Below are 17,771 nucleotides of genomic sequence, written 5' to 3' on the forward strand. Positions count from 1 at the left end.
GCCTATATTTCATCATGCAAACTTCGGCAGATAGAGCTAGGGGGATGTATCCACTGTTAGTCATACTCAGAGTAGACCCAGTGAAATGAATGGACATGACTAATCTAGGTTCATTGATGCCCATGGGTCTAGCCTGTATGAAACTTAAGTTGAATACAACCCAGTGTGCAGCCTTCAGCCAGTACAAGCTCTGTCCCCTGTTCAAAGCTAGTCCTGAGCTGAACCCAGTGACAGTCATTCACTGTGTTGGTGGGTCTCCTTTGCCGGCTTGCGCAAGCAGATGGCTGAGTCCAGTGTCACACAGTTCCAGTGGAAACAAATACATTGGTGGGATGGCTCATCCGGCGATGGAGCTGACATGGCCTCAGATGCAGACTCAAACATCAGCTGTCACATCAAGTATGCCGGGAGGGTGAGCTGAGAAGGTAATTAGGAACTGTAATTCATGCTAGGGCATTGTTATCCGATTGTCAGGTGGCTTTTTGCTCCTGCCCTGATTCAGGCTATGCCCAGTCCTTATTTGGACAGAGAATAGGGCAGCTGCTGCTGATCTAGGACAGGTGACGTGCTTGGAATATGCATGAGATGAATCAATGGCTTTCAAGGGGCTTACATCAGCCTGGTACCCACAAGCTGATTTAGGCTACAACTTCCATCAGTCCCAGCTAACAGGTAGTCCAAAATAGCTGGAGGGCACCAGGTTAAGGAAGGCTGGCTTGTCTATTCAGGGGGCTCTTTTTGCACAACTTTCCCAGGGCTGGATGGGATGTTAAGAGAAGCACAACCCACCATGCCATCAGAGATGGCATCCTAGTTTTGAGATCTCCCCCTTTCCGTAGTGCTCAGTGAAACCCAGCCTGTTCCCTTCTGTCATCATATCAGACCCTTGGTGACCGGTACTGTAGAAAAGGGGAAACACCCACCGCATGGTGATAAGTAGGACATGCAATAAAGCAGCACAATGCATTGTGGAAGAGGAAGGAAAGAAATGACCTGGGGTTGGCAGTAACCCATGGCTCGTGTACAGAACTGGCCCTACTGTTAGGCAGAGCAAAGTGATCTGCCTCAGGCAATGGTTGCTGGGGGAGGGGGCGGCAGTAGCAACAGCAGCAACACGCACCTCTGGGTGCCTCCTCCCATTCCTTCCCAGTCATCTCCCTCTGTTAGAGGACAGAGATGAAGCATCATGAGGATGCACTGCCTGCAGCCTCCATTCTAGCCTGCTGACCTCAGGAGCTACGGTGGATGCTGGCCCATGACTTGTGTTGATGTCACTGCCTGACTCCAACATGGAGTAAAATCACAAGAATGTGATGGGCTTTTTTTCAGCCGGAACTCAATTCCAGCCCCTCTCAGGTGGGAACCATTGCCATTATAAGAGAAAGAGTGTGAGTTCCAGCACCTCCTTTTCTAGAAAAATAGCACTGATGAGAGCCCTGCTGCTGGATCAGGCCAAAGGCCCATCTAGTCCAGCACCCTGTTCTCACAGTGGCCAACTAGATGCCTCTGGGAAGCCCTTAAGGAAGGTCCTAAGTGCAAGAGCACTGGCCCCACTCATGGTTCCCAGCATGTGGTACTCAGAGGCATTCTGCCCCCAACAGTGAGGGAAGAACATACATGTCCAGTTGAGCAGCCATTGATAGCCATCTCCTCCTTGAATTTCTCTAACTGTGAATTGTATGGAGGACCTTTTTTTGTCTCTCCTGAATCTTCCAACATTCAACTTCCTAGAATGTCTCTGAGTTCTGGCACCACCAACCACCCAACCTGCACAAGTGGAACTGTGTGCGACTGTGTGCCACCTTCAGACCTCCCCCATCAATGTGGGAAGGTAAGGGTGGATGACACAGCAAAGGGGACATTGTGGGGGGCAGCCTCCTTGCTTCCCCCCATCCTCCTTCCACACTGTAAGTCTATATGCATTCAACGAATGCATGAGCAGAGCTCAAATTCCTCGGGCCTTTGTAAACCAAGTGCATTGCTTTCAGCTGGGTGCAGTGGTGACTAGCTTTTTCGCGCAGAATACCTTCAGTCAATGTACATCCACCAGAGGCCACGGCAGCAGTGCCCCACCAACCTCAGCCTGGCCTCAGCCAGCCTCCAGCTGCCGGCCCTCTTACTTACAACCAGTGAGGCAGTGGCTCTATTTGTCATGGGCTCTGACTCCACCTACTACTAGTCTCCTTGCCTTCCACCCTACCAGTCCCAGTGGGCACCAATCGCCATTGCATACCTATCAGAGATGGGGAACACCTGTGGTCCTCCAGATGTTGTTGGACTCCCAACTTTCATCAGCCCCAACCAGCAGGACCAACAGTGATGATCAGTCATGGTGGCTGGGAATGATGGGAGCTATGATTCAACAATACTTGTAGGACAACACTTGGCATCCAATGGTCTAGGAAGGAGTTCCTGGCATAAGGGGCAGCAAGAGACCCTGTCCCTGCTCAAGGGCACATTCCTGCCTACTTGGGGAGGGGAGTGATCAGGGCCAGAAGGGGGTACGGTCTGGGGAGAGTCCCACGGGGTGAGATAGAGGACCCTAGAGAGCTGCATTCAGTCTATGGGCCAGGGGTTCTCCACTCCTGTCTTAGAACAGAGTGATGAGTCTGTAGGGAAAATAGCTCATTGTCAAGGTTATTTCCAAGAGTCGCATCTAGTGGGGTATATGAAGCGATATTATTTGTGGGTGGGGGAATACCCTACTGCTCCCAACATTCAGTGCATGCAGACCCACCTTTCTACCTTCCTTTCACACACACCCCTTTATCCTTTTCATGCCCATTCTGGCCTGAGACACTCCGCCATTAAACCTTCTGACCCACACCAGACATCCCACAAATGTCTGCCTTGCTGCAAGCAAGTAGCCAATCTATCTGTGAGCCTTTCTGAACACCGCAGAGTGATGCCTTATAAAGAAATGCAACACTGCCCTCTGCTGGCAGATAGGTGGAGCTGCTAGCAGAGTCCCTGCCTTCTCTGCCCTAGAGCCTTTCAACCTGTCTGGTTGCTCTGATGCCCCTTCCTTCCTTCCTGTCTCCAGTCTCCACTGCTTGCACCCAGTCCTGGGAATGGGACAGTGGTGTGAAGCTGGCATTAGCCTCAGCCAGCAGCTTTCAAGTTTTCTACCTTGAGGGAAGAGCTTCCACATCTTTCTGTTTGCCAAGGCTGAACAAAGGCCACTGAACCCATGCACATTGCAACAGGTCAAAACTCTTCAACATAAGGGCCCCAAACGTTGTCAGGCTACAGCTCCCATCACCCCTAGCCAGTTTAGACAAAGTTCGGACAGAATGGGAGTTGTAGCCCAACAAGTTTTGAGAACCCAAGGTTGAAGAGCACAAGTCCTCCTCCTGTGGGTGTATCTGAGTGGGCACCTGTTCCCTCAGTCTTTATTTTCCCACAATGCATAGGAAGTTCTAGTTCTAGCACAGTGTAGGTTAAAAAATGGCCACTACAGTTTTTTGTAGTGATGACCTTTTTTCCACCCACAAGGCAGAATGTCAGGCGCAAGTGGCCACCAAAGGGACCAGAGCAGGGGACTGCTGTCTAGCAGTGGTCCTCTATAGGCACCACTAATGGGATGGGCCCCAGCATTTACCTGACCATGCCACATGGTGGCGTCGGGCCTCGTGATGATGGTTGGAACGCTTTCAGGAAAACCTGTCCACTGTTCCAAGTCTTCTTATTGAGGAACCTCTGAGAAACCACCCAGCCATCTTTCAGGTTCCCCAAAACACACTTTAAAAACCATTTGGCCTAGAGTCAAAAGGATGCAGTGAGGGTTGGAGGCACAGTGGTATTTTGAAAGGCCTCTGACCAGATTCGTAAGAGCCCTGTGTGATGCCACTAAGAAGTTCCACTTTTTGTTTTTCTATTAAAAATATCAAGGACATTAAAAGCACGGCCGTGCCATTCCTATTTTTTTCCCCCTGTGCCTTTTAGAGCAATTGTTTTACAACATTTCATCAATTCAGGCCAAGGTCACCAGAAAGTCACTTATCCGTGACTCTCTTTTCATAGAAATCAGTCCAATGTCAGCAAAAGTGAGCTTCAGCAATGACAAATTGTTCTTTAAAAAAAACTAACTGTAAGAAGAAGAAGGGTGCTTGATTGTGTACAGCTGCCTTTAGTGGGGATTTGATTCCAGACTTCGTGCCTGGATTTGTGCCTCTTGTCGACCAAGTTGAACCACCGAGGCGTGTCCTGAATCTCTGGGGCACAATTCACAAAAAGAGACATTCCCTCATTGCCGTCTCAAAGCACGTTCATTCAGTCCAGGAGGAAATTTCAACAGAGATTTCTCTCCTGTGCTGTCTGCCCCACCAACACAGTGGAGAGTAAACCAACTCCATTTGCTTTTGAGCATTCCCACCTTCCATACTGAAGCGCTTTTAGAGGTAATGTACTGTAGTGGGCATTAGTTGCAACTGGCTTTCACCAGAGAGTGCCTGGACAGTGAACAGGTGAGCCTCTTCAGTAACAGAGTTTCCCATATCAGTCTATCCTTGGCTGTGGCACAGTATGAAGCATTCTTGTGAAAGTGAAAGAAGAAGAAGTTCATTGCATCTCAGCACTAAGCTACAGGGGACTTTTAAAAGAAAATAAATAAACAAATAAATAAAGCCGCAAAGGTAGCACATTCATAAATGCCCAAGATGGAGACCCAAATAATCTGTGTATCCACATATAGTGTAAAAGGAGCAGGCCTGCAAATAAGTTAAGATCTTTCCTCTTCTTTATACCTTTATATCTCCAAAAAGTCAAGGCTAGGGGGTGCTACCCAATTTGGATGAATGCAAAGCAAAATGCGGGGAGGGGGGCTTTCTCGCATATAAAATGTTTACAAAGAAGGTGCAAGAATTTCAATAAGATGTATGAAATTTCTCAGGGGGAGGGGAGTTCCACACACCTCTAAGTCGCCACCAAATGTCACCCCGAAACTGAATTCGAGGTAGATTTGGAGGGTCCTGCTCAGGCAAAAGCATCTTTAAGAATTTCGAGAGAAACGTTTTAGGAAATCAGCAGAATTACTCTGGGGTGGGTGGGGACAAAAATCACACACATCTGTAGCCAAGACACTGAAGGGCTGGACATACCTTTTGATATCTTCTCATCACCAAGCCTCCCATCTTTCAGGGCAGCCTACATGTAAGTGCAGCCTCCAGTGGTGAGGGCTGGGAGCAGTGGTATGGGTTGAGTCCTTGGTTTCCTGGGTTTGACAAAGGGCTGGGTCAGATGGCATTGCTGATGGAGACCCAGCACTTTGTGTTCCTCTGTGCCCTCCTCCTGGTGATCCCCAAAGTTCTCATCCTTTAGCATCCTTGTGCTCTCTTCCTGCTCACGGTCACATGGTCCACACACACTCCCTCCCTTCCCAGCGCACCCACAATGTAGCATGTTCCATGGAGTTGTAGGGGAAGAGTTTGCCCAAACTTCTTCCATCTATGGAGGCAGTTGGGTGCCATATCCAAGCAAAGCAGGGAGCAGGGATTTTTGGCAATCCAGCATCTGGGGGAAGATGAAGCTAAGTGCTACTTTTTGAGGCTTCAAAACCAAGGAGCCCCACCGCCACCCCCGCACTGTGAAAACCTTTTGGAGGCGCCTTTTTAATCTCACCCTCCACTGCTGACTTAGGAGAGGCTCCACCTCGTCCGGAAGGAGTCCATGAAAGACGTGCCACGGACCCTGCTCTTCACCACACTTTCGCAAGCAAGGACAGGCCCAAATCAAGGGCAAGGGACTGTGTGCCACCCGGCATCCTGGGAGCGTGATCCCTGATTGGCTGCCGTGACTGGACTGTATGGAACTTCCTGACTGATAGATGCTGGGAAATCCCACGGGTAAGCAATGTGCTGTCTGGAGCTCCCCAAACCAACCATATTCAGGGCACAAGATGGAAGTGATATTTCATAATTTCAGCGGCTGCCGTCCATCCCTCACCTGCAAGGTTTTAACGTCACTTCCATACTGAAGGGTTCTGAGTGACCGACAAGCACAACAGCTAAGGCTGGTTGGGATATATAACTGTATAGTATAAAATTTTAACTTTTAATCACATAACTGTAGCACTAGCAAGAAACCCACAGGGCATATAATCCTTAAAAAAATCTACCATCTAGTATCAACCATCATACAAAAAAACCACAAAAAATCATGCTTCTTTCTTTCTGCATAAAATTGCAGTGTTTACTTATCAGAAGGAAGTTGCTGCTGCTGCTGTTTTTAAAAGAGTTTTGATAACTGTTACCAGGCTCATCCCAAACCCTTTGCATTTTTGTTTTATTTTGCATTGGAAAAGACCGAACAACCCAAATTTCTAGCCATTTGTGGATTGGTTGTTTGTTGTTTGTTTTTAAAAAAAGAAATAGTCCTTTCTTTTGATAAATAGCCTCTAAAATGACATTTCTGAAAAAGGCTTTCCTAACAGTTATTTTTTAGGCTACAATTCCCACTCCCCTGGGAGTAAGTCACATTAAACTCAATAGGGCATCCTTCTGATTAGACGTGTACAGGACTGCACAGTCCACCCTATTTTCTAAATCAAATCCTGGAGAAGATAAACATTGAAATTATCTGTCCGACAGAACATAGACTTTCCACCCAATAGCCGAAGAGGGTGGGTTGTTAAGGAAAATGTAAGTTGAGCTGTTAATGTGCATAAGAACCAGTTACTGTGCACATTCACTAGGGTTCGTGGAGAATGTGTGCATAACCATTCCATGAAGAAGGAATTGTACACATTAACCTGTGTTAATCTTCAACAGGCCTCGGGAAATATGATCTCGGCTGAATTTTGTACTATTTAGTTTCCTCCATGGGTGTCTAATGTGCTGCTCTTCCTGTCAACCTCCTTTTCTCGTTGGCCTCCTTTTTGTGCATAAATCAGTCTTTGCCAACCTGGTGCCCTCCAGATGTTTTAGACCACAACTCCCATCACCAGTCATGCCAGCTGTGGCTGACAAGAGTTGTGGTCTGACACATTGGGAGGGTACATGCAGTTGCAGCATGCATGGAGAAGTCTAGATCCAACATGTTAATTTTATTAGCCATGACTGTATCAGCTATGAAAGTTATCATAAGGTGTGGTTTTTTCCCTTGTTTTTTTTTTTTAAGGATTCTATCTATATATCCCAAACAACCTTAGTTATTATGGGCACAACCCACAAAGAATGTCTCTTCCATGAGTCCCTCTGAAATGAATGGGGACTGCACCATCATTTCAGTGCAGGAGGACATCCCAGTGGGATGCGTACCCAAATCTTTTCAACCCCCTGGGCCAAGTCTTGTCCAGTCAGTGGGAAGAATTCCACAACAACCTCATGTCTTAGTAACTTGTTGAAAAATAGGTGGATCTCAGGAGCTTCTCCCAGGAATCGGGGCCTCCACCGTGCTGAGATCTGCCTGTAGCTTAGAGACACGAAGGGATGGAGACCCTCCCCCACCTCCGACACTTGGTGCCCGGCCTGTCTTCTCAATGCCATGCCAGGGAACCGAGAGGCGGTCTTCTCTCAATCTCAGCCTCTGTCCACATCTTAGTTCTTAGCAATGTGCCTAGAAGCAGAAGGCTTTCCACTCGTTAAGACAAAACAAACTACTGTACTGTGACATGTGGTTCCATTTTTATTGTAATGAAATTTAGCCGTAATGGAAACAATACTGACGATGATTATGATATTATTATTATTATTAAGAAGAAGAATTAATAAGAAGAATTAAAATAATTACTGTTTGATTACTCCAGGCCCAGAGCATTGCTTGGGAGGCATGCTGAGGGGCCTGGTCAACCTTTGACATCGTGGCTCTCTGGTTTCTTATTTGAATTTTATAGGGACGTAATAAGCTGCCTTATACTGAATCAGACCATGGGTCCATTTAGCTCAGCATTTGTCTTTGTTGACTGGCTCTCTGGGATTTCAGGCTGGGTTCCCTCCCAGCTCCACCTGGAGATGTCAGCGATTGAACATGGGGACTCCTGCCTTCAAAGCAGGTGTTTAACCACTGAACAGTGGCCTTTCTCCTAGGTGGTGAAAGGGAAGTCTGTCTGCCGCTGGCTTGAGGAAAGATGATTGGCACTGTAGACATGATGGAGAACTGTTCAAAAGGCCAGAGTGAATAAATAAAATCTGGCACTGGAGAAGTCCCATGTTCTTCTATGGGATCAGGGTGGCTCATATGTCCAACTTTACAGAGGACGGTGCTCCATTGGAAGGGCTGCCAGTCGTCTGTTTGAAACCGTCCTCTGTTTCATTGGTCTTCAGCTGGTGGGACATGGCCTGATCTCAGGTGGGTTACAGCAGCAGCAGCAGCAGCAACAGCAGCAGCAAGCAAATAGACGGTACAGAATTAAGAAACCAGTCCCCAGATGAAGACTACTGCTTTAATGGAAGGGGTGTCCAGTCCAGGAATGATTTAACGATACAAGAACCATAAGGAGGGAGAGCAAGAGAGGCCTCAGAGTTGGCCAGCCACCACCATCAGCATTTGGACAACAGACTGAGCAGGCAGGCACAGAGGACACCTGGTCACAGTCTTCCCTACTATGGAGAGATGAACTGTATTTCTATTTAAATTACAGTAATCATTTCTAAGTTTGCATCTGTATATATAAATTAGCACATGCAAATTTTATGCAAATCTGTATCCTCTTTTGTCCTCTTTCTTTCTTTCTTTCTTTCTTTCTTTTTTGGTGATGGATAAATTGCCACTCTAAGGAGTACACACCCACCCACCGACTGTCCCCATTGATGTGGGAAAGTGTTTATTCACTGGTACGTGTCCCTGGCTGTATCTTTCCCCTGTTTTCATTGATGCTTTTTTTAAAAGGTTGGGGGGAAGGGAAATGTGCTCATGGTCAGTTTACTGCCAACTCCTGCTTCAGAAGCCATCACACAACTGTCTGTTGCCAAAAAAAAGTGGATATCTACAGCCAGAGTTGCCAGCTTTTCAACCATTCCCTGTAGCTGTGCCTTCAATAGTAGCAGGAGCTCCAGCAATTACATTTTTTCTCAGTTATGATTACGTTACAGTGGTACTTCAGGTTAAGAACTTAATTTGTTCCAGAGATCTGTTCTTAACCTGAAACTGTTCTTAACCTGAGGTACCACTTTAGCTAATGGGGCCTCCCGCTGTCACCGCGGCACCGCTGTGTGATTTCTGTTCTCATCCTGAAGGAAAATTCTTAACCCGAGTTACTACTTCCGGGTTAACGGAGTCTGTAACCTGAAGTGTTTGTAACCTGAAGAGTTTGTAACCCGAGGTACCACTGTATATACTGGTTAATGTCAAAATAGGCTTCTTTGTGGTTTACAAGTACACAAATCAATTCAAACACTGAAATATGAAAACCAGTCAAAACCTTGGAATAGAAACATGCATAGACAGTGTGGCATAGTGGTTACAGTATCAGACTAGGACTTGGCCGACCAGGCTTCAAAAATCCCCACTCAGTCATTGAAGCTCACTGGGTGACTTTTCAGCTCATCACTGTCTCTCAGCCTAACCTACATCGCAGGGTTGTTGTCAAGGATAAAATGGGGAGAGGGAGAATGATGTATACCACCTTGAGTCCTGGGGGGAGGGCGGGAAATGGCGGGATAGAAATGTAATGATAGGTAAATAAATAAATAAAACAGGCAATAAAGCGATCTCATTAGAACAACACAGTAATTAAAAGAGGAGACTCAGTCAGGAGGACCCGGGAATGTCTGGGTAAAACCTGTGGCAGTGATCTGGTCCGAGATTAAAGGCACAGCAATAAGGGTATGATTAAAAAGCTGACAACTCCACATACAGCAGGCCAAGACAATGTTTCGGTCCTTTCTACATTTTTAATCTGTGAAGCACCGGCAAGTTTCAGTCTGGCCTTCCTTCAGAGAGTGGGCCAAGCCAAGGCAAGATGCTTGGTGGGTGATGCACCACCGAAAGCCAGAAAAGCAAGCTGGGGTTCGTTTCCAAAAGTCAAAGCAGGTAAGCAAGTTGTGGGGAGGGGAGCAAGAAGCCTACACTGGGGAGGCTGAAGAAACAAGAGAAGCTGACCCAGGCAGAGATGATGCGATGTGCAGGAGGAGGTGCTTCATTGCATAATGTCTGTGAACAGTAAAAGGACGTTAATGTAAAGGGAGAGTATGTTCTGTGAGTATGTTCTGCCTCCACTCCGCCTCTGAAGGCCAGTTGCTGGAAATGCAGGAGGGGGAAAGGTACTTGTGCTCAGGTCCTGCTTGCATGCTTCCCTTTGGGGCATCTGGCTGAGAACAGGATGCTGGACTAGATGGGCAATCGGTATAGAGTCCAGCAGGCTTTTCTTACGTTCCTATGTCAGCATCTGGAACACCCTGAACCATATCCGGCCAATGAAGAGTCGGCACATTTGTCATCATCCCCCTATTTGCCAACTTCTAACCTAAAACAGTGGTTGGGACATTGGTTCCAGCCACCAGATTCTTATCCCCCTCAATCCTGATGGGTCAAATCTGACAGGTGGCTGGGGCCACCCACCTGTCAATCATCTGACATCACAACAACACGTGGTCCGTTTCTGCCTGCATAGTTTCAAGGGTGGAGGCAAAGGCACAGGCCTTCCAAAGTCCCACAAACAGGCATGCTGAAAGCACCAGCAATCGCTGAGGATTGGTGCATGTGGAGGTCAATGCACAGGGATTTGCAAGTACCACTGTTCAGCTGATCATCACTTCCTGCAAAAAAACCCAACAACCAACCTCAACTGCATCTTTATTTATCCCACACCTCTATGACAAGGTTGGGGAACCTGTGGCCCTCCAGATGTTGTTGCTGGACTACAACTCCCATCATCCCTAACCATTGGCCATTATTGCTGAGGCTGATGAGAACTGGCAGCTGACAACATTTGAAGGTCCAGAGGTTCCCCAGCCCTGATATATGACATCAGGTGGGTATCAGGCAGCTTGTGGGGCTTGGCCAAAACAGCCTTGCAGGCCAAATGGGGAAATCTGATAAGGCCTGTTTCGGCCTGCAGGCTGAAGTTTGCATACCACTGAACTAAAATGATGAAGCCATCCAGGAAAATAACCTATTAACTGGAGCTTTACAGCTATGGCCAGGTAATTCACTGTCTGTTCCCATTTCCAGCCATTTCTGTGTGATCCTTTTAAAATTGTGCTTTACCTCTGCACCAGTTGTGGATCACTTGATTTGACCATGGTTGGAAAAACCGGGTTGTATAAGCTCTGCCAACCCACCCCCCTTTCAACCTCGTGAATTCCATGTGGATGATAGGGAAACTGTTCTTACTAGAATAGTATGGTTGGTATTTGCAAGCCACAATCTGCTCAAAAAGAGGTCTGTAGGCAATATCAAATTCAAAAACATCAAGTCCAAATGATGGAAAGGGAGGTTGAGATAGTTCCATCTGAAGGACCTTCACTCCAGCTATGAGGAAGTTAAGGATGATGACCGAACATTGGGTGGAGATCTGTTTTCTGGTGGTGGCGGCGGCAGCGCTGAGGGGAGCGGGAGGCAGCGTGCGACCTTCCGCACCATTGTCCACAAATCAGTCCGGAAGCGTTTGATGGAGAAGCAATAGATTAGGGGGTCGATGCAGCTGTTGAGGCTCAACAGAGCCACACTCAGCATATGTAGGTTGTCCAAGAAAGATGGAGGGCTGCAGAAGGAACTGGCCATGCGGTCAGCCACCCAGGGAACCAGAGAAAGATGGTAGGGCGCCACACAGACCACAAACACCAGCAGCATGCCCAGGACCATTGCACGTGCCCGCCGGCGGTGCCCACCTTGGCAGGTGCCGGCTGAGGCCGAGAGAGATCTCATGATGGACATGTAGGCCCCTAACACAACCAGGAAGGAGGCTGCAAACAGAACCACCATGGCGCAGGCATAACTCCTCCTCCCTGAGTGTTGTTCAAAGCATTTCATGCTAATCGCTTCCACCTGGTAGGTCTGCTGGGCCAGCAAGGAGGGGACTGCGCAGGCAAAGCACAGCAGCCAGGCCACAGCGCAGCCCACTAGCGCCCCCAAGGGCCTGTTCAAAGCCATCTCCAGCTTGGCAACAGTACAGTAACGGTTCAGGCTGATGAGTGTCATGAAGGCCATAGCACTGTAAGTAGCCAAGTAGTAAGTGGCTCCAGCCAAGCGGCAGAAGGCCTCCGGCAGCTCCCAATGCCCCTCCGCCAGATAGTAAGGGATCCAGAATGGCAGCGTGAGGTTGAAGAAGATGTCCGCCAGTGTCAGGTTGATGAGGTAGATGCGGATAGCCTTCCTCACCCGTCCGCTCTGTAAGAAGACCAGCAAGGCCACCACGTTGCCCGGGAGTCCCACACACAACACAAGGCAGTAGACGGCCGGCACCAGGATGAACTGCACAGGGTCGTTGAGCCGGCACTGGCCAACCACCAGCCCGGAGGTGGTGGAGTTGTTCATCCCAATGCTGCCAGATGAGAAGAATGGAGGGAGTTTCGTCATCAGACCAAAACAAAGCAAAATCAATGAGGAAAGAAGGGGGCAGATAGGGAGATGGAGAAGGTGGCACACCAGTTTGTGGGTGTTTATGGCTGGCGGGTGGGAAACACTTTGCAGATGGCTAGATCAACTGACAGGACAACCTGAATGAATGAATGATGGACAGGACACTTTTTTAGTGAAAGGACATGGTGGGTTAGTATATGGATGATCAAGGCGATGGATGGATGGATGGGCACAGACAGAAAAGGGATGAGCAAGATAGGCAAGATTGAAGAAACCAACACACACACACACACACACTGCAATAATCCTCAGAAAGTTTTAGGCACAGGAAAAGCCCACTTGCATTCCAGGAAGTCTGACTCTCTCTTTCCAGCACGCTGCTCTGATGCTTGGAAGTTTATTCTGGAGGAAAGGGTAGCACAGCTGCGAGGAGATGCCTCCGAGAGCTGCCACCCTTTGGTGGAGACATGGCTCCAGGCTCCAGCCAGCAGCTGCCGGGGCTTAGCGCCGGAAAGTCCCGTGCCTCTCCAGCTCCCAACACAGTTCACCTGTTCTTATCGAGTCTCACTGCCAAGCCAGAGCACAGCTGAAGCTGCCGGGAGGAGCTAAAACATTTAGCTTGGTGAAATCTCCTCTCCCTCCCTCCCTCCCTCCCTCTCTCCCTCCCGCTCTCTTTTTCTCTCTCTCTCTCTCCTCCGCAACTTTGGCAGAGAAAAAGGAAATGCAATCCAAAGCATGGATCGGCTAATCAAAGCAAAAAGTAGTTCAAGGTTTATTTTCCTTGGGTCAGAACAAAGGGGAACTAGGGGCAAAGTGGGAATTGAAATTGTGGATGTCAGATTCAAATATATATATTATTCTTGCAACAAAAATCCAGCTGAAAATTACCCCATCGAGGTTGAAGAAAGGTAGTTGTGGGTTTAATAGTAGCTCAATTATTATTTCACACACACACACACACACACACACACACACACACACACATTCCCACCAATAACATCATCAACTGTTTCTTGTCTGGTGGAGTGGAGAGAAAGTTGATTTGGCTTTTCAATAAGGAGGTTAAAAAAAACCACAGCAAATACACCTGACACACAGACATTTTAACAGAAAAAATACCTAGCTCTTTATTAGCAAAATGTTTTATACTAAACTGGTCCTACACGCAAACATGAATTAGCCAGCATTTTACCAGATAGCTTTGGGGTGATTGTTTCTTGCTGCCATACAGTTCTGCAAGGGAAACCACAACAGAATGAAATAATTTGGAACCAGACTGGTGTCTTCTGTCGTTTTGCCCAGTTGCTCATACCTGAGCACACTTGCATTGGAGAAAATCACAGGCATCATTTTTCCAAGCTCCCTCTAACATTCCATATCAAGCCTTCCTGAGTATACATAACACTTAAACAATAAAATAAAAGCTAAACAAGAAGCAGTCTGAATTGGTCCCAGTTATAGTTGATGGATCTTAGAGGTTGCCAACCTTTCTCACTGTCCTTGCTCCTGTGCCTTTAGTAACAGTTTGGCATGTAGATCTTGAGCAGATGGAGGGGTTTCCCCACCATCCCCCCCCCCGCCCCGCGTGGAGTTACCATGCAATACCACCTGCAACATTTATTTGGGTCAAGCTGCAGAGGAGTCCGGACAATAAAAAATGTTGGGGAATTCAGTGAATCTATTGCACAGAAATGAGCTCCAGTGCAGAGTCGATATCTTTCCAGAGCAGAGATGGGTGCTCCTAAATCAGCTTAGGTTCCATTCTTACCGAACAAATGCAGTCAAAATCCTGGCAAGCGTGGCACAGTGTGTCTCGATGCAAATCTGCCTTTCTGTCTCTGCTTCCAGCAAGCCAAACTACCCATGCACAAGAAGCCCACTTAAAGCCCAGCTTTCTGCAACATGCTAGCAAACGACTGTCATCATTTTTTGTGGTTATTTATCACAACTGAGTCATTTCTGTACCAGCTGGGCAAAACACTACAGGGATAGAGCAGGCAGGTGGAAACAGTTGTCGATTTACAGTATTCGCAAAAGTTTTGAAAATACAGCTTTGGCAGCGCAAAAGTAGCTGGGAGGGTTTTTTGTTTTCTTCTGTTGGCTCAACATGTAAAAATGCAGGGTCAGGGGAGCTGGGCTTCAAAGTGAAAAGGGTGTGGGGTCTCATGGGGGGATTCCCATTACAAAGGGTTAATTGATGAGATGGTTGAGATCTTTAAAATGGGACTGAGCATAGGTCTTGAGGAGGGCAGCTTTTCCGGGGGATGAAAGCTCAGTTCGAGTTCAAACGGGAGCTACGTTTTGTCTGCCAGAAAGTTATAAACCTCTGCATATGTGCACATGTGGCTTCATCTTGCCATGGCTGCAGAGGTGTCCTCAGGGCATGGGACAAAGCATGACAGCTAATGCTAGCTTGGTCCTCTGTGATTTTGTCAAATCCCCTTTTCATTGAATCATAGATTTGTAGACTTGGAAGGGACCCTGGGGATCATCTAGTCAAACCCGAGCAATGCAGGAATATGCAGCTATCGCATACAAGGATCAAATCTGCAACCTTGGCATTATCAACACCACGCTGTAACCAACTGAGCTATCCAAGTTGTTGGCCATCATTTTATCATGTGGGAGCAAATTTCATACTCCGACTCTCTGGCATGGCCCCTGTTCTATGGGTGGGGCTGATTAGAGTTGTAATCCAAAACATCCAGAGGGCACCAGGTTGGGGAAGGCCAACACATATGTACCCACAGCAATGGGGTGGAGATAGCATTATTGGTTTCATTCAAATCATTTAAATTGAAAGAGGATGCTAGCTCACTCTGGACCTGTGGCAAACTTTGGGCTCTCAAATTTCAGCAGCACCCTATGCAACACCGACATTCAGCACCCCGTCTTGCCTTCCATTATTCTTTCTTGTTGTGGCACCCCCTGCAATGCCCTCTCAGCTCAGCACTCAGTGTAGGAGAACCAATTGCACTTCCTAAATCTGCCTCTGCTCTGGACCATCCAGTATAAGCATCATTCTTGACCATCAGGCTAAGAGTTTATGGCATTGCCCAGTCATCATTCTCCCCCCCCCCCAAGCTACATATCTTTCCACACTTCAGCATGTCTACCCTTTATGTCAATGTTCACTCTCTTTTTGCAGAGCAAAGAGTGGCAGTTCTAATTTTAAAACCAAGCATGAAAGTGCTTAAGAAACCAAGGCTGGTGATGGCTGCTTTAGCATCTGAAAAGGCACCTGGGGCTATAAACCTCCCTCCAACTCAATAACTAGACACACAATCAGGCAAATCCTTGCAGCTCCAATAGCCCACTTCACCCCACTTGGCCCAGCTGACCCTTCCAAAAATCTTTCAGTGCTTTCTCCTTGGAAGTGGTGGCTGGTGCCCCATAGGGCAGAAGGCAGGGAGGCCAACAGTAGGTGGCACCAGAGCCAGTGACAGGCAGAGCCAACTACAGTGGTACCTCGGGTTAAGAACTTAATTCATTCTGGAGGTCTATTCTTAACCTGAAACTGTTCTTAACCTGAGACACCACTTTAGCTAATGAGACTATACACACACATCCTTTTTTTTCCACGTTCATGATGATTTGTGCTCTTGATGCCATCAGTGAGGTCACACATGATCTTGCTTTCAGTATTGTTTGTTCCTGCATTGGGGAAGCAATACAGAACAAACTAATGCAGAATAAATCCACCTGATGCATTTTAGTTGTGTCAATAACTTGTTGCAGAATATGCCCAAAATAAAAGAGCAGGCTGGAGGGGCCCCAGAAGGAACAAGCTGGTGGGTAGTTTCATCCCTGGAACTGGCTGTAAGTAGAAGGCAAGCAGGTGGGGGCTGGCTGGGGGCAGAGTGAGGTTGGTGATGCAGCACCCCGTTCACTCTAATGGACCATCCACCATTGCTGCTTGGCACCATCCTGCCGACCCAGGAAAACCTCAAAGTTTCACTCTAGGCATGGACAAGTCTGTCGGTTTTGGTTTCTCTCAGGTTCTTATTTTCCTACTCTTAAATTCAGTTCTCCACATTTCAACATCAGTTTGGTGGGGTGGGACCTCAAGAAAACTCACCAGCATTTTAGTCTCCATTTCTCCTAACATTCACATTTTTTGCTATGCAATTTTCCTTCCGTGTATGTTATTTCCCCCAATGTATCCATTCTTATGCACAGCAATTGCATTTTTGTACACACTTCTTTGGCTGGAAAACCGCATAGCAAAATTCGGACGAGTGCACCTTTTGGAGGATGGTTGCGCTTTAGTTCACATATTGTTTCAGAAACTGGGAATTAAGTCAATTTGCCTTTCAAGGCCAACTGTATCAAATTTCTCCTGCATCCCCAGAAGTGAGGGCAGACTAAGGTTGATGGGGCAGCAACTCATTCGCCCTAATGGACCAGCCTTTGCACCTCCCTGCCAACCCAGGAAAACCTCCAAGTCTCTTCCAAGTACCGTAACCTTCTTACCCTTCCATGGTGGTCTGTATTCCCTGCTCCCACGGTGCGTTCCTCTCAAGAAATCCTGCTGTGTTCTCTCTGATGTGCAAGTCTTGTGATTTGCCCCCCTCCCCCTGTGGCCTCCCTCTATCTTTCTCCCCACACGCACAAGACTCCCTGTCAGAGGTTAATCCTTGCAATTGTGCAGACAGCAGCTGGCCATGGGGCAGTGCACCTGTGCATGTATGTAAAGTGGATTTCCCCAAAGGAAACAGGAGTCAGAGTGGCATTGCTAGGGGTGGGGGGACACCGGGAGGCCAATGAGTCCAACCCAGTGTTCATCTACCCCTCACACATTACACACAGTGCAAGAGGAGTAGCAGGGCTGCCAATGCATTGTGCTGCCTGCAGGGCAGATAGTGGCAGCTGGCTCAAGGAAGCGAGCCCAGCCGCAAATAAATAAATTTTATTTATTTATTTATTTATTTATTTATTTATTTATTTATTTATTTATTCCCCGCCCATCTGGCTGGGTTTCCCCAGCCACTCTGGGCGGCTTCCAACAAAGTATTAAAATACAGTAGCACATGACCCCCACGAGGCAAAAACGTTGATTGTAGCATCCTCAGGGCAGAAAGCAGGACTTTCTCCCACTTTTGTTTTTTTTAGGTTCCCCCCTTTTTATTTCGACAAATCTTGAGGCTCCCCCAAACCCACTGATATCTTTCTCTTGTGCCCATGGAGCTGTTTTGGGTTACATAAAAAAATGCCACTCACCACCTGAAAATAGAGAAAACAATGTTGCCTTTAAAAGGAATCAGCCACAGTCCGTTAAACCTTTTTGAGAATTTTTTCCCTCCCTCATTCCC

General features: G+C 47.5%; 1 protein-coding gene across 2 annotated transcripts; it reads right to left on the bottom strand.

The window, feature by feature from the left end:
* Positions 1–10,155: 10,155 nt before the first annotated feature.
* Positions 10,156–14,789, bottom strand: LOC309346634 (platelet-activating factor receptor-like). 2 transcript variants are annotated; one of them, XM_081870524.1, is made up of 2 exons: positions 14,228–14,789; positions 10,156–12,421 (listed from the first exon to the last, which is right to left on the bottom strand). In XM_081870524.1, exon 2 carries the CDS (start codon positions 12,412–12,414, stop codon positions 11,410–11,412), a length of 1,005 nt encoding a protein of 334 aa, XP_081726650.1. In that variant the 5' UTR covers positions 12,415–12,421; positions 14,228–14,789; the 3' UTR covers positions 10,156–11,409. The 2 variants fall into 2 exon arrangements, with proteins under 2 accessions (XP_081726650.1, XP_081726649.1); XM_081870523.1 differs by lacking the exon at positions 14,228–14,789 and adding an exon at positions 13,652–13,964.
* Positions 14,790–17,771: the final 2,982 nt, after the last annotated feature.

The sequence above is a fragment of the Podarcis erhardii genome, assembly GCF_964252035.2.
Source record: "Podarcis erhardii genome assembly, chromosome: 7".
Classification (NCBI taxonomy): Eukaryota; Metazoa; Chordata; class Lepidosauria; order Squamata; family Lacertidae; genus Podarcis; species Podarcis erhardii.

Bases quoted from the DNA above. Each gene is read 5' to 3' on its own strand.
- LOC309346634 (XM_081870523.1), bottom strand. From the start codon at position 13,809: ATGATGCCTGTGATTTTCTCCAATGCAAGTGTGCTCAGGTATGAGCAA. The intron at 12,422-13,651 runs GTAAAATGCTGG...CTCATCTGGCAG, and splicing joins AATCACCCCAAAGCTATCTG to CATTGGGATGAACAACTCCA.